This window comes from Sminthopsis crassicaudata, chromosome 2 (assembly GCF_048593235.1).
Source record: "Sminthopsis crassicaudata isolate SCR6 chromosome 2, ASM4859323v1, whole genome shotgun sequence".
Classification (NCBI taxonomy): Eukaryota; Metazoa; Chordata; class Mammalia; order Dasyuromorphia; family Dasyuridae; genus Sminthopsis; species Sminthopsis crassicaudata.
The window spans coordinates 462,550,059-462,567,702 of record NC_133618.1 but is presented as its reverse complement, the minus strand read 5'-3'; the positions used below and the strand labels follow the sequence as shown (position 1 = coordinate 462,567,702).

General features: G+C 33.1%; 1 protein-coding gene across 8 annotated transcripts in view; it reads right to left on the bottom strand.

Annotated features, from left to right (window-relative positions):
* The window catches only part of CNTRL (centriolin), an 81,014-nt gene that overhangs the window by 7,764 nt on the left and 55,606 nt on the right, over positions 1–17,644 (bottom strand). For 6 of the 8 annotated variants that reach the window (XM_074292932.1, XM_074292936.1, XM_074292933.1 and 3 more), the window contains 12 exons: positions 17,032–17,224; positions 13,329–13,459; positions 12,936–13,076; positions 12,608–12,731; positions 11,442–11,606; positions 8,747–8,906; positions 8,322–8,437; positions 8,014–8,231; positions 6,664–6,821; positions 2,934–3,007; positions 1,742–1,930; positions 547–772 (listed from right to left, as the gene is read on the bottom strand). In XM_074292932.1, the coding sequence (XP_074149033.1) occupies positions 547–772; positions 1,742–1,930; positions 2,934–3,007; positions 6,664–6,821; positions 8,014–8,231; positions 8,322–8,437; positions 8,747–8,906; positions 11,442–11,606; positions 12,608–12,731; positions 12,936–13,076; positions 13,329–13,459; positions 17,032–17,224 (1,895 nt within the window). The remainder of the gene's footprint in view (positions 1–546; positions 773–1,741; positions 1,931–2,933; positions 3,008–6,663; positions 6,822–8,013; positions 8,232–8,321; positions 8,438–8,746; positions 8,907–11,441; positions 11,607–12,607; positions 12,732–12,935; positions 13,077–13,328; positions 13,460–17,031; positions 17,225–17,644) is intronic. The other 2 variants (XM_074292937.1, XM_074292938.1) reach the window with 2 other exon arrangements.

Below are 17,644 nucleotides of genomic sequence, written 5' to 3'. Positions count from 1 at the left end.
GATAAGATAAAGACATATTCTTTTTTTCCCACCTCTAGCCATGAAGGTCTTTGCATGACAGCTATATATGATTCATATCTGAAAAGCCTTTTCAACCATGCAGAAACTGTCAACAGCTTGAACTCCACTGACATAACCTTCAAGAAACCAAGAAGAATGGAGCAGCAAAGAAAGATGTATAATTTTTTCCTCTTATTTAAGAAAAGATCTTAAAAGTGGAATAATGCTTTATTAAGGTAGGAAGATTGGTTCAATGAACCTATTAGGACCTCAGTTTTTTCATTTGTAAAATGAACAGGTTAGACTAAATATTTTCTAAGATCTCAAATCAAAAATTGTGAAAATACAATTCATAGAAAAAACCTTGAGATTATCTTTTCCTCTTAAATGGCTGTTTTTCTTAAAGAAACTGTTTTATGCTCTATTAACATAGCACTAAATTAATCTTAGAATGGGATATTGATCTCCTTTTATGTGTTCAAAACTCACTTTTAATTCCTATTGGTCACTGTGTAGGGCCTGTTTGAATCATGTGGTAAAACTTACTGATCTGGCTTAGTGTTTTCTCCAAGGTTGCACTCCATTTTTCCTCTTCTTCCAGAGTCTTAATTCGCTCTTCTGCCAATGTTACCTTCGAGATCACTTGTTCCAATTTGTTTTTCTGACTCTCCAACTCCCAGTCCAGCAATTGCTGCTGATCTTTCAGCTTTGCTTTACAGGCTTCTAATTTTTCTTCTTCACTTTCTATTTCTTTTTGGATTTGACAAAGATGCTAAACACAGATTGGTAGATGATTAATGAGACTGGTGTAATAAAGAGTTCAGGGAACTTAAGTGTTAGTAGAAACCTCAGATGCCTTTTAGTTCAACCCAAGCAACTCTCACTTATTATTTGTGAAGTTTTTTTGAAACTAAGACTAGAACATATATTTGTCTCCATTAAGTTTTGACTTATCCAATTTAGCATATTAACACTAGCCTGTGGAGACCTTTTTGTATCTGGAATTTGTTACTCAATGTTTTAGTCAGTAATCACTCCCAGATGATTTGATGTACCACCACATACCACCCATCCCTAATCACCCAAGTCACTAATAAAAATGCCAAACAATACAGGGCCAAGGTCGGACTTCTGGCTTTATATAATGAAGTATCCACATAATGGAGTCCATTATAGACCTCTTGATATTCAATAATTCTAAGATTTTATGACATAAAAATATGTTTTTTTAGTTGGTGTTCTTTTAGAAACAAGAGGTAAGGAATGTCAGTTATTAGCAGCCTTTATCCAGATAGAATTTTTTTACATTTTCCTGAAGTACACTTAAGAGACAATGTGGCATATGGGTTGGAAGACTAGATCAAGAAGAGGCGTTCAGGGCAGTGGATAGAGCACCAGCTCTGAAGTTAGGACCACCTGAGTTCAAATCTGGTTTCAGACACCTCCTGGCTGTGTGACCCTGGACAAGTCACTTAACCCCCAAATGCCTCAGGGGAAAAAAAAAAAAAGATGACAAGTTCAAATTTGATCTCTGACACTTAATAGTTCTATGGCCTTCACAATTCATTAAACTTTCTGTGTCCCTAGCAATTCCAAGGACTTGTTTACTAAGTCACAGATAGACTGTGATCTGCTTTGGTAAAGGGAGTTCTAGGCAAAGAAAGTTCCCCAAACTTAGCGAAACAGAGATTCTTTGGGTACTCCTGTGATATGGAATTATACTCCATCAACTCTCATTTACCATTTCTTGTTGTGCAAGTCTCAGTTTCCTTTCTTCAATTTCAGTCTGAAGTACTTGTAGTTGCAACTGTTTCTTTTCTCCTTGTTCCTGGCATTCTTGGAGCTTCTTCTTCTGCTCACTGATGTCATCTTTCAGGCCATCCTGCTCACTCAGCAATGCCGTCTGATGTTGTGAAGTCAATTCCAGATCCTGTATATGAAGAGAAAATTTAGAAGTAATTATAAATAACTGCCAAAAGCAAATTATCTTCACTATGAAGTCACCTATTAAATTCTTAAAAAAAAAAAAAAAAAAAGATCTTTCAAGACAAACTTTGGTACAATGGAGAGAGCAGTGGCCTTAAAGCCGGGAGATATAAGTTCAAATTTCACCTCTAACACTTATTAACTGTGTGATCTTAAGCAAATTACTGAACTGCTGAACCTCAGTTTCCCCATATATAAAACTGAAATTAATATTGTACTACCCTTTTTTATAGGATTGTGGATAAAGTATTCTGTAAACAGAAAATCACTTTAGAAGTATTACAACTATAAAGTTTAGCAACCTTTAATCACCACAGTAAACATTATTAAGGCACACATTTTAATTCAACTGTATATTTATTAAACATTTGCTATTTGCTATACCTGTAACCCTGGGTTAGGCTACAATGGCAGATAACAAAAGTACTGAATGTAATCCCTGCACTAAGGAGCTTATAGCCTAGTAGGGGACAATCAACTTAAGTTTCCTAGTCTTATTTCATGTTATTCCCCATGATGTATTCTATGCCTTATCTATAAACTTGGGATTGTGAGTTCTGGCTCTGCCACAAATTAAATTAGGCAAACTACTTTCCTTTTCTGTCAGTTTCCTTAGCTATAAAATGAGGATAATAACCCTTACTTTGCTCACCTCCTAGGCTAATAGTTTGTTGTGGAATTCATATGTGTAAAAATGTGTATAAAAAGTATTTTGTAAAGTTCAAAATTTGAATGTTAAATTGTTATTATCTTTTCTCTATATATTATATGAGGGATGAGCAGCAGTGAATGATTAATTTAGCTTAATGGCTTAGATTTGATAGACTTAAAAAAAAAGAGCTAAAGTTGCTCATATTTTGGGTTTGTCTTTCAAACACAAAACTGCTTGATTATGAAGATTAAAATCCTACCCTTTCCCTCACCAAGATTATAATCTTAATAATTACCTCTTCTGTCAGCTTCAACTCATCTTGAACACCAGTTAGTTCATCTTTTAGGGTGTCTAATTCTTCTCTTTTTTCTGGAACAAAGAATTTTTCACTTTATCAAAGAGGAAATGCTTAGTGAGGCTTTTAGGAGAGTTGATTGTCACTATTCCAGTAAAAATACCATCTAATAATCTTATGAGAACTTTTCCTTCTTAGATACAATCAACCAAACAAGCATTAATTATATACCTACTATGAGCCAAGCATTGTGCTAAGTGCTGGAGGCACTGTGCTAAATTAAGATACACATTTTGGGGCATGTAAAATATAGGGGTTTGGTTTGTTTGGCTATGCATATTTGATATGAGGATTTTGCTGTTCTGTCTTTTGGGGAGGGGTTTTGGGAAAAAGAAGGGCCAAGGAAAAGATCAGCAAAATTGAAAAACAAGTAAATTTAAAAAAGGAGGTTACTAAAGTATTTAAAAAAACACAGAACAACAAACAAGAAAAAGACAAGCAGGACCATCTTTGAAAATAACATTTGTTTGTTAAACTTGGAAGGAGAAAACAAATTAAACATGGTACAGATTTGCAGCTGTACATGTAATCTTCATTTTTAGTTCTGCCTTAAGTATGGAAGTACTTTAAATATAGATGTGTACATCTTATGTGGTATTTGTTAATTAAGTTCAGAATAAAAACAACACCAAACCAGAATTTGTCCCTGTCATGATTGAAATTTAGATCCATTAAACACTAGAGTAAATAATTCTTTGTTCTTCAGTTCCATTCTTCTCCAATGTCTAGACCATTAATTTATCCCAGTGAATTTTTGGTATTATTACTATGTCCCATGGAATCTGGTTTATTCAGTAGTCCAATTATTGTCAGTTATCTGAGCTATGCAGCTATCTTATTATTTTTAAAAATTCAGTATTATCTTCAGTTTCAAATTATTTCCCTTTCTCTATCCCTTTTCTCACCTACTGAGAAAAGCAAAGCAAAACTTATTACAAAAATATGTATAAATCATGCAAAACAAATTTCTGCATTAGATATGTTCAAAAAAAGGAAAAAGAAAATATGCTTCAATTTGTACTCCATTAGGTCTCATGTTTTATCTTTAAATTCTCTGTAATTCTGATTGATAATTGTATTGATCACACTTTTTCAAAGTTTATCTTTATAATATTATTGTATAAATTGTTCTGATGCTTACTTTGTTTCTTTTGAGGTTTTTCTGAAACCATTCCCTTTATTATTTTAAGAAATTTTTAAAAATTCATCTTAATTTCAAATTTTGTCCTTTTCTTTCCTCTTTCCTCCACCCACTGAGAAGGAAGAACTACAATATCTAGTATACATATAAAGTCACACAAAATATATTTACACATTAACCATGCTGTTGAGGAAAAAAAGTGCTAGAGAAATAAAAAAAGTGAAGGAAAATATGCTTCAATCTGCAGTTCAGAGTGCATCAATGCTCTTTAGAACTGGACAGCATTTTTCATCATGAGTTCTTTGGAGTTACCATGAATCACTATACTGATCAAAGAAGCTAAGTTTTTCAATATTTATTAGCATTACAATATTGTTGATACAATGTTCTCCTGATTCTGCACACTTCACTTTGCATCAATTCATGTAAGTCTTTCCAGATTTTTCTGAAGCTGTTATCCTCATCATGTCTTTTAGCACTATAGTATTCCATCACAATCACCTACCAGGACTTGTTCAGTTAATACCCAACTGATGGGTGTCTGCTCAGTTTCCAATTCTTTGTCAATATAAAAAGAGCTGCTATGAACATTTTTGTACAAATGAGTCATTTTGCTCTTTGATCTGTTTAAGATTTTGATATAATAGTAGTATTGCTGAGTCAAAGGGTATGTAGTTTAACAGTTTTTGGCTGTAGTTTCAAGTTGCTTTACAAAATGGTTTAAATTAGTTCATAGCTTTACCAACAGTGAGTATAATAGTATACCTATTTTCCCACCTTTCTCCTATATTAAATGCCTTTTTAGTGATAACTTTTGACCAGAGTCCATATAGGACATTTTTTTTTTACCATGTATTTTTTTTTTTAAATAGTTTTTATTTACCAGATATATGCATGGGTTAATTTTACAGCATTGACAATTGCCAAACCTTTTGTTCTAATTTTTCCTTTCCTCCCCTCCCCCCCCCAAGATGGCAGGTTGACCAATACATGTTAAATATGTAAAAGTATAAATTAAATACAATATATGTATGCATGTAGGGCATTTTCTAAAGTTGGTCTCATTTACAACATGTTACTATCGAGGTAATTGAGTTAAAAAAACTTCATGATATTGTGGTATATGAATATTACGGAATATTATTATTCTGTAAGAAATGACCAACAGGATGATTTCAGAAAGGCCTGGAGAAACTTACATGAACTGATGCTGAGTGAAATGAGCAGGACCAGGAGATCATTGTATACTTCAACAACAATACTATATGACGATCAATTCTGATGGACGTGGCTCTCTTCAACAATGAGATGAACCAAATCAGTTCCAATAGAGCAGTAATGAACTGAACCAGCTACAGCCAGCGAAAGAACTCTGGGGGATGACTATGAACCACTACATAGAATTCCCAATCCCTCTATTTTTGTCTGCCTGCATTTTGGATTTCCTTCACAGATTAATTGTATACTATTTCAAAGTCCGATTCTTTTTGTACAGCAAAACAACTATTTGGACATGTATACATATATTGTATTTAATTTATACTTTAAAATATTTAACATGTATTAGTCAACCTGCCATGTGGGGGGAAAGGAGGGGAAAAATTAGAACAAAAGGTTTGGCAATTATCAATGTTGTAAAATTACCCATGCATATATCTGTCTGGTAAATAAAAACTATTAAATAAAAAAAAATTCATGATATAAAATATCAATAATTAAATGAACATTTATAGATGGTATAATAACAGCACAGTTTTCTTAGTAACATTTATATAGCATTTTTAGGTTTACAAAGTGTGTTCTTTATAATCCTTTAGGTTGGGTAGTTTCAGTATTACAGAGATAAGATAACATCTTATATATAAGGAACTTGAAATGAAACAACTTGCTCATACTAGTAAGCTTGAAATCTTAAATGTAGTTTTTAATCCTGAAATCTTATAGTCTATACCCTTTTATGCTATTCAAGCATTGTATCACTACAGAATGGGAAAGAGAACCACTTAGACAAAAGACTATTTTGTGTTTGTATTTATCTTATCATTAAGCATGACAAAAAAAAAAAAAAAAAAATTCATAGCCTAGTGGCCAAGCTTCTGATGATAGATGAGACTTCCTACATTTGAAATTAATTTTTTTTGCATATTTTAACATTAGAAAACTTCTTATCACTTGTAGAGATATATCTTATGACGACAATTTCAATCAATCCAATAACCAGTTAAGTACCCATTATATGCAAGGCTCTGTGATAGAAATTCAAAATAAAAATTAATTCCTGCCTTCAAGGAGTTTATATTCCACTTCGAGAATATGACATATAAATTTTAGTGTATACTGGATAATTTGAGAAGGAAGAAAAGAGTACTAAAATTGAGGTGGGTAATCAAAGATTAGTACCCATAGGGGATGGTACATGAGATGAAGGAAGTCAAAGATTCTAAGAAGCTGAGTTGAAAAGAGACCGTATTAATAGTTAGAGGGTACAGTTGAGTGTAGTTAGATATTCCCTTGTCATGTTTTGCCTACCTTGTAAGTGCTGCTGCATGCTGGCAATATCTTTGTGCAAGGAGAGCTTGTCTCTGTTTAGCTGGTCTACTTCCTGTTGCAATTTCCTGACATCCAATTCCACCTTCTCTAAGTTAGACATTGCTATTCTGCTACTATCTTCTGTAGCTGCTAACACTCTACCAAGAACAGAGAGAAACTCAGAAACAGATTAATTCAACACAAAAGGCAGAAAAAAACCATTTTGCATGTATTATGCTTTAACAATGTGCAATTATGAAGGCTACAGAAGATTCTGATCCTTACAGCAGCTACTGTAGTGTGGGAAGAGCATCATATTAACAACAGGAAAGTCTAAGTCTAACTCTGCCATACATTTGTTTTGTTAAGCAAGTCCCCTTCATCTCTGTGGGGCAGGATTGGATTAGATGATATCTTAAATCTTTTTTCTCTGTATTCCATATTCTGTACTTTATGGTCTCCTTACTGAGTTAACATTCTAGGTGCTATATTCTAAATTTTAGCTCTAATAGCCTATGAATATTTATTTTGAAGAGTGATTCCACACTTTCTTTAGATTGGAGAATAACAACAAACAACAACAAAAATAGAAGCTCACATTTATAAACCATTTTGGGTCTACTATTTTTTATTTACTTATTTTAAAATATATTTTTTATATGTTTTTATTTTTTTAAATACATTTTTATTTTATTAATTCCAGAGAGGTAACAAACTTATCAAGAAGGTAGCAAAATAATAATATCCTTTTAACACATGAGAAAACTAAAATTCAGACTGATCAGTGACTTTCTTTCTTAAGAATTTAAGAGTCAATAATGAGCAAAGATATTCTGATTTTAAGTCCAATGGATATGTAGAATGCTGGATCTGGAGCAGGATGAGCTGAGTTCAAATCTGGCCTCAGGCACATTTATTAGCTGTGTGACCTTGGCCAAATTAACTCTGTCAATCACATGACAGATTTTCAGTTTCCACATCTCTAAAAAGGAGATAGTAATAGTATCTACTTTCCCAGAGTTAAGAGGATAAAATGAGATAAGATTCCTTAAGGACTTTCTAAACCTTAAAGTGGTGAAAGGTACTCTATTGTTACTATTATTACTGTTGTCATTGTTGTTATTATGACTATTATTATTGATATTTTTCTAGACTGCTTCAAGAAGATTCACTAAACCATAATCTTATAAAACCACACACAAAATCCTCCAGAAGGAAGTGTGTGTGTGTGTGTGTGTGTGTGTGTGTGTGTGTGTGTGTGTGTGTGAAAGTGTCCTGGAACAATTATCATACTTAGGGTATAACCTAGCATTCCAGAAATGTTCATGATTTCCTAATTCCTTCTCTTACCTTTTGGCTTGTTCCAACTTTTTCTCCAAACTTTCACAATGTTCTTCAAGATCTTCCTTTTCTTCATTCAAAGCTTCCACATTGGCCTGCAAGGTGGATATTTCTGAAGTCAGCTGGAAGATTTCTTGTTTCTCCTTTTCCAGAAGCTGTCTTTGCCACTCGACTTCCTCTCTCTGGCGCTGAGCTGTGCGCTGCAGTTTCTCCAATTCCAGTTTCTCCTAGGGGAGAGGATATGGAACATAGATTGCTCAGAGGAACCGAAGGGCTGTAATTTTCTGAGGCCAGTCATCCAGATTTTTATTTTTTACCTCTAGCAATTCAATTTGTGTTTTCTCTAGTTCAGTCACTTTTTGGTTACGTTGAACTTTTAGGATGTGCAGTTCACTGTTTTCATGTTGCAATTTGTCCACAAAATTTTTTACTTCTAATATTCAGAAACAAGACAAAGAACAATATAGATTAGAGTATGTTAGACCACAGGTTTCAAAATTTAAGAGAATTAGCTAGAAGGAATCTTAGTAGTAGAATAGATCTTAGAATATGGAATGTTAGAATGTAGATATTTAGCACACTGATCACAAAATGTTAGACTTGAATTTTTGTACATAAAAGCCCAATGAAATAAAGTGCACAACAAACAAATGGAGAGTCAACAATTACATCTTCTTCTTCAGATTCCTTGTCCACTGTGCTTTCCACTACACTGTCCGTGATCATAGCAATTTGAATGTACCTGTTTTATGCTTAGATATTTTTCCTAGAAGTTCTTGAAGGATTTCCTCTTCTTTTCTAATTTCCTGTTTAGTGAGTGAGAGTTGTGTTTTCTTTTCACTTATCTGGACATTCAATTCTCCTTTCTGAAAACTCAGTTCTTCCAGGACAGATTTTATTTCCTGCACAAACATAACAACAATGATTATATGGGAAGAGAAGAAAAAGAAGATTGTTTATGATGAGAAGTTCCTTTAAGTAAGGCCTACTAATAAATGCACATTAAAATTTTAACATTTTTTTCAAACTGTAAACTCCTTAAGGACAAGATTACTCCTTACTTGATATTTTTATGATTTTTTATGGACAAGATCATATGACATAGGTCCTTGTTCAAAAGATGAATAAGGAAGTGGATATATGACAAATATTAAAGAACATATTATAGAAAACTAAGATCTGAGGATAAAAAGGGAAAGAATTAAAAGGGAAAAAAATCTTTATATCACATTTCTCTTTAAAGGTTAAGTATTTAAAATATATCATCTATCTATCTATCTATCTATCTATCTATCTATCTATCTATCTATCTATCTATCTATCTAAAAAAGATTTCCCAATAGATAAATGGTCAAAGGATATAAATAGTTCTCAAAAGAAGAATTGCAAAGTATTCATAACCACATGAAAAATGCTCCAAATCACAAATAAATAAAATATAAAATCTATCTATCTATCTATCTATCTAAAACTGGTAAAAAATGACAAAAATGTCAGTCAATGTTATATAGAAAGAGAGACATGGATTTTTAAAATCCAAGAATAAAATTTGGCAAATTCAACTTCTATTTGCAAAGCCACCACTCAGGATCAGAGAACCGAAAGAATCATTTTAAGCCTTACTTATACGTCTTTGCTGATACAAGATTAATATGTCAGGTGTTGGTAAGACTCTAAGTGAAGGTATAAAATGTTACAACCATTTTGAAAAGCAACTTGGAATTATACAAATAAAGTGATTTGCCATTCTCTTTGAATCAGACTATTATTGATTGGGCTTATAATCCAAGGAGGCCTTGAAAATAATCAAAATATTTATAGCAGGACTTTTTCTCAGAAATAACTCAGAACTGAAAACAAAGTAGATGCCTATCAATTGGGAAATGGCTAAATAAACTGTGGTAAATAACTGTAACATAATTTTAATGCATTATATATGCGTGATACATCATACAGAACAGCATGAAAAAATCTTTATGAACTAATGAAACTAAGCAGAGGTAGGAAAATAATATAAACGGTAATTAGATCCATGGTATGTTAATTGTTCATGTAAATAGGACAATCAAAATTTTTTAAAAAATGTAATAAAATTATAAAGACCAAGTGGGACTAAAGACATATGAGAAGACAATCCAATCTACCTTCTTCCATTTGATAAGGATGCAAAAATGTTACACATTGCACATGTTTTTGGACTTTTTCATTATATTGATTAGTTGAATGGATTTTTTTTCTCCCTAAAAGTACTATTTGTTATATAGGAGCAGGATGGAAAGTTATACCTGAGATAACTATGGTAATATAAGAAACAGAAAATAAATATCAATAAAAACATTTTTAAAAAGCATATGGTTCTATATAAACAAACACTTTATATATATATATAAATATATAAAAGCTTATGGTTCTAAAGAAGTGATATGACAAAATATGCCCACCCCACTCCTTTTGTAGAAGTTGGAGGTCCACAGGTATGTAACATTGCATATCTTTTCACATTTTAAAATGTGTTGATTGGCTTAACTATTTTTAAAAAATCTTTTTTTTTTCCTTCAAAAAAATCTGTTATATGTGATATTTATTGGGGAAGAAGAGGAAGAGAAAGATAATGGAAGAAAGTATGATATAAAAAAGAAGTTATGATGTAAAATTGTATTTTAAGAAGAAAAAAAAGAATAAATAAGGCACTGTTTCTACTGCCATAAATTTTATTGTCTAGCATGTATAGGGGTAAGGGAGTAAGAAAGGAGAGGAAGAATGTTTAAGTTAATAAAGAACTGGAATATTGTAATTGCAAAGGAAAGCCCCAAAGGATTTTTGAGATATATGAGGAGGAAGAGCTCAGCTCCCATAGTGGAGGATTGGAGCCAGTGATAAAGGCAGGCTTCATAGTAAATACTGTAGCAATTAATTATTATGGAAATCAAGAAAAGGGTAGAGGTGTGTAATTGATAAGAATGACATAGGTAATTTATTCTTTATATCTGGGCTTGAATAAGCTGGAAGGGACCCTATAAAATACAACTAGAACATAAAATATTACAACTGAAGGACAGAACATGGCACAAAATATTAAAGATGGATTTTACAGATGAGGAAATAGAGGTCCAAAGAACAAAGGTGATATAATATTCTGGCTGGACACGCATCAGATGAGTTAAAATCCTAGGATACCATATAATATTTATTTATTTATTTTTATTTTTGAGGCTGGGGGTTAAGTGACTTGCCCAGGGTCACACAGCTAGGAAGTGTTAAGTGTCTTGAGACCGGATTTGAACTCGGGTCCTCCTGAATTCAAGACTGGTGCTCTATCCACTGCGCCACCTAGCTGCCCCCACTATACAATTTTTAAAAAGTCAAATGAAAATATCTAAAGTAAATTCAGTACATGGTACTGTGATTTTTGGAAGAAAATACATTTAAAGACTTACCCTAAGTTGATTCCGTTTCTCTGTCACTTCTCTTTCCCCTAAGTCAAGGGCTTCTTGGAGATCAGCTTTTGCTTTGGTCACACTTACTTGCAGCAAATGCAGCTCTTCCTTCTTTTGAGTTAAATGCATGTCTAAAATCAACATTTCTTGCTGCTGAGCTGATATCTACAAGGAAAAAAAGGGAGAGTAAAGGTATCTGAAATCCAAGAACGGAGGTTGGCAAATTCAATTTCTATTGATATAGTTATCACTCAGGTAGAGAGAACTGAGATAGAACACTCTTGAATGTATCCCATCGTTGCTTACAACGATGTAAGTATCTTACAGTAAGGCAATGACTTAATTAGATGGAAGAAACCCATAACATAGAAACATACAAATAACACATTAAATCCTTCAAATTGGTGGCATTTAGTCTGGCAGAATGGAAAGAAGGTTGGATTGGGAGTCAGAATACTTGGATTCTAAGCTTTAGTGATACACTAAGGATCTTTGCAGACACAAATAAGATGACTTCATCTTTGGGCTATTTCTATATTGTAAAATAAGGCTGAATTAAATGATCTTTACCCTTCCAATTTGGAACAATCTCTAGTCTAAGGTCTTTTTCAGCTCTAAAGTTTTTGACTGTATTGAGTAGACCCTGTCCTCCCATCTACATATACTGCTTCTGTCACCCTTTATATTTGCTGTAATTGATAATAAAATGTAAGCTGGACTATATTATGATCTGACGTGCAATCTCTTAAAATGGTCTGACAAAAAGATGAATATCCTGAGATCTGTCATACATTAAAAAGGAAAAATAAAAACACATACATGTTAATGGTGTTTTAGCTGCTAACTTTTATGGCACAGTGCCAATGCTGTTATGTTGGCTAAATGCAGATACATTTCAGACAAATAGTAGATATTTCTAATAACAGACATCGTGGTTGATGTTTCTATAGTGCTTGCTAGTCATAAAATCCTTTCATAAAAGACCAATGAGATAAGCAGGACAAGGATTAGTTTCTCCATTTTATGGATGAAGAAAATTGTGACTCAGAAAGGTGGGCTGACTTGGGGGAAACAAGGCTTGACTAGGTGGTGTGCTTTCAAGTCCTATGTTTACAGGTTTCAGAACAATGAAGATGCTATTTATATAGTTTAAAATCAATATATACCTGATTCTTCACTTTTTCTAGCTCAGCTTTTTTAGTGCGAAGATATTCAGGCCTATTGATGACCTGAAGATGATCATCATTATTATCTTCAGCAACTTCTGTGCCTGTCTGCAGCTTCTGAAGCCTGTAAAATTCAATAACTTTGAAACTGCCCCTCAGAAAGTTTGCTCAATATCCTGAAATAGTTAACAGTGATTCACCATCCTAACTTCTAGCTTTATCTTCCACTTTGCCCCAGGTACTATAAGCTATGGGTAAAATAGATCACTTCCCCATCTTCCATATAGGTATGGAAGATACTTAATGTTTGCAATGCTGATTTACTCACCCTTCAATCAATTTTTCTATTTTATGACTTAAAGAGTAGAAGTCAGGGTCTCTTGTAACCATGACTTTGTTGATTTCTTTCAAGATTTCTTGCTGTTCGGGTATGTTCTGCCTGAAGTCCCTTCTATCAACCTGAAGGGATCTAGAATACATTAATATCTATTAATTTGGAGGCAGAACTTTATTGTTTTTAATATCCCTTCAGGGCCTAGCAAATACTAAGAATTTAAAATATATTCAGATGTTAACAAATATTTGTTCAATTTAATTTTCTCATTTTTTTGAAAGTATACCATAGAATTATTTAATCATCCAACTATATGATATTGCCTGGAACCAAATAATTTTCTTTCATTTAACCCCATAAATATTTCCTATACTGATTCAAAAGTACCTTAGCTGCTGATCTGCTTTCACTAGCTTGACAGCTGTCTCCTGGGCTCTGCGCTCTAACTCTTCTGCATCCAACTCTGCCCGTGACAAGTGTTTCTTGACCTCACTGTACCTCTGAATAGTATCTTTGGTCTAGAAAAGAAACTGTCATTAAAACAACCCAGTTAAGTGGCACAGAAATGAATACCCAACTTTCTCCAAGTATAGGTTTGCTGGACTGTGAATGTTACATTAATGACCAGAGATAGACTTAAAGAGTAGAAACAGTAAGGAAAGCAAGAAACTGTGATCTTGCTATGTCATTTGTTAGGTATATGACTTCATTTCACTTTATAAAATGGTGAAAATGATTCAACAATACTACCTACTTTATAATAAAGCTCTCCTCAATTAATGTTTTTTTATAGTAAGGAGATGAACCAGGGTACTTAAAGACAAGCCTGATGGAATGAATATCCTGGCATACCCTATTATCAAGCTGCACGAGCTTTAAGTAAACTTTAAGCTTCAGGATTAGCTCAGCAACTACATGAATTGTTTAGTCAAAGTCATTCCTGAAAGCTGACATTAAGATGTAGAGCAGTTGTGACTTGCATCATGGCAGGAAATGCCTTTTATTTTCCCTTGACAGAGGATTTTAGTAGTTCTTCCAATGAAGAAAAAAAAAATTACACTACCAATAAAGATTGGCACCTGATTTGCAATTTATAATGTTAGAGCAGAGGTTCTCAAACTTTTTGGTCTTAGGATTCTTTCACACACTTAAAAATTACTAAGGATCTTCCAAAAAAACTTTTGTTACATGGATTTTTATATATACATATATATATACATATATATATACATATATATATCAATGTTTACCATGTTAAAAATGAAAATGTCTTATTAGTATAAAAATGTTTTTGACTTCAAGGGACCCCTTGAAGGGATTTTGAAGATACCCTTGGGGGTCCGTGGACCACATTCTGAGAGTTACAGCAAATTGCCTGGGAATACTGAAAGCTAAGTGACATGTGGTTACAGAACCAATGATGTCAAAGGAAGGACTTGACCCCAGGTTTTCTGCCTTTCAGGAAGTGTATGATAATAGAGCTTTCAAATTAAATTAAGATAATTTTCTTACCGAATTCTTAACAAAGTGTACTATTAACTATAGAGTATTATATAAATGTGAACTATTGTTAAGCAAAGTAAATAAGAAAATTCTTTCTTCCTTGCCTACTAAAGAAAGAGAAAGAGAGCAAGAGCACAAGAGAGTGTGTGTATGTATTATGTATTGGCCCTCTTTTTCTTCAGTTGTTTTTAGACATGTCTGACTTCATGACCCCCCCTTTTTTTTTCTTTGCAAATATACTAGAGTATATTTTTCTGTGGCTCATTTTACAGGTGAGATAACTGAGGCAAATAAGTACAAGTAAAAAGTCCACGTTCACAAGCAGTAAGTGTCTGAGGTCATATTTAAACTCAGGAAGATGAATCTTCTTGATTGCAGGTTTGATACCCTATCCATAGTTTTTATTGTTAAAAAATGCTTTCTCGTATATTATCTTATTTCAGCCTCCCCAACAGGGGAGGGTACTACTATTTCTAATCCCATTTTATAGAGGGAAAAAATGGAGGCTCAGCTATGTGAATGATTTGCTTATATTAGTAGGTAGTAGAATTAAGACTTAAGACTCAGATTTAGAGCTGAACAGGATCAGTTCATTCAATCTTTTCATTTGACAGAGACCTCGATGAGTCTGAATATGACTTGACCAAGATCATACAGGTAGTAACTACTAGCAAAATTGGAATTACAGCCTAAGCTCTCAGATTCTAGATCCAACACACTTTCCATACTGCATCCCTTCAAAATCTGTTGCTTAAACAACAATTTAATTAATACTCAGTGTATGGCAAGACAACGAAGCTTCAGGAGTCTCTGTTTCTCTATTAAATGAGAAGGTTGGACTAGATGAACTCTAAGGTCTGTTTTAGTTTTAGATCAATTATTTTATTAAATTATTTAAAGGACATTTAATGTCAGAATAGGATCTTTTGACTTTAAATCTTATGGTTTTTTCCATTACACTACAGCTATTTATTCCTAATGCATAAACATATGAAAGAGTAGTTCCATCAGTTAGAACAGTTGGGTTTGATATGAAGCACCAATATATGAAAGATGTTTATAGCCAGAAAAGTAAGAATCTTTAAAGATGACAACTAAAATTACCTACCTTTGAAATCTGTAACTTTTAACATAAGGCTATTAGTAGCAATAAAACTTAATAGTCCTGAAAGTACAGACGAGAAAAGCTAAGGCTTTTACTGAATAAGCTCAAGTAAAACTGGGTTTTACCAACAGAAATCAATCTCTTGCGTTTTTCATTCACAAGACACTTCCTTCTCTATGCTTTTGAACTGGCTTTCTCCCCATGCTTGGAATTTGTCTTATCACCTTTAACTTTTAGTTTCTCTGATTTCCTTCAAAACTCATCTCAAGTCCCTTTCATCTAAGATTATTTTTTATTTATACTGCATATATCTTGAATGCACATAGTTATTTTTATGTCATGTCCCCTCTTAAGTTCCCTGGGAGCAGAGACTATGTTTCTGCCTTTCTTTGTATCCATCCAACATTCAGCATAGTGCTAACTACAGACTAAGTGCTTAATAAATGCTGAGTGATGCATTGACTGAATTAGATTAAAACTTACGAGAATTACCACTGCAAAGGCCCTTCAGGATCTCTTAGTCCAAATCCTCACTTTACACTCAAAATCAGACAGGGAGCAGCCAACAGAACATTTGAACTCAAGCCCCTTACTCTGAGTGTGGAATCTTTCTATTATGCTCTACTGCTCATTGGCTATATGGGGAATAAACAGGAAGCTGAATGGTCATATTTCTCTTTATCCTGAGGCTAGCCCTTTGTATGAAAGCCTTTCAATACATTTTTGGTCCTTATGCCTTTCCAGCTTAGGCAAGATTTGTTAGAACTTTATGCTATGTTGGCATATCCTTTAATATATACATTGACATTATCTAAGTAGAAAATTTTTAAATAAATGCATATATTTTTAATGCTAGAAAGTCCTGGTCTCCATCACAAAAAAAGATTTATTTCGTGATATGTCAAATCAAATTTGGTGATGGCTCAAAGCTTCTGAAAGATACATAGGTAACATATCAGGATTCCATTTTCACACCCTGACAGAAGTGAACAAATTCTTTGCCCCCATTTTTTTCTTATAGGCTTTTGCTAATTGCAACAGCAGAAACATACTGATCGCTTCATTAAGAATGTGAGCCAGAATAAGTCACTTCCTCCTTTAAATCTAAGTTTCATCATATATAAAAATGAGGAGTTTGGTTTGGGTTAGACAGAATCAAAGGTCCCTTCTAGATCAAAGTTCATAATTCTACTATGAAGAGTCAGAATTTTTGAAAGTTAAATTATTGACAACATCTGACAAACTGATTGCACTATATGCCTTACATAAAAATGAGAATGATGATAATGAACATAAACATTCAGTAAGTTATGGACCAAAATGTCTTCAGTTCTGTTATTATTCATTATGTAACCTAACCAAAAGGCAGTAAAAGAAATGAAGCAAATACAACCACCTTTGGAATTATTAAAATGCCTAGTCAATGGCTATAAATTTTTTGGTTTAAGCTGTCCCAGCACAAGTAGCAAAGCAAGGACATACTTTCTCTTTTGTGCTTGAAAGTTCTGTTTCAGCCTCAGCTAGGAGTCGATCTGCTTCTCTGAGCTCTGCCCGACGTTTTAGAAGAGTTGACTCAATGCATCCAATTTCATCTATCATTTGGTTGTGATGTTTGGATGATGTATGTATTTCTGTTTCATTAATCAGACTGTCACCATGTCCTTCCATGAAATCCCTCAAAAGAAAGAAATAAATGAAGACAAATAATTGGAAGGATAGTCACTGTTCACAGTTGGGCTTCTCTTAATATGCTATAAAAGACAATAATAGTTAAATCAAGGTACAAACAGCATCATAATTATTACTTTAAAAAGTATACAAAATAAAGCAAAATTTATTAAACAGAAAAAAATTTAGCATCTCAAGAAAAAAATTTTAAAAAGTAGGAATTAAGAGAGAATACTTCAAGAAATTATAGAGCAGTAACCATTAAAAGTAAATAGTACAGATTAAAAAAATAAAATCAGCCCATTAGAACAGATGAAAAAAAGCAGGAATCAGAAACAATTAAATCTAGTAGTTTGGTGTTCAATATACCTAAGCACAAAATATACTTAGGAAAGGGCCTTCTTATTTAATAAGAATTGCTGGAAGA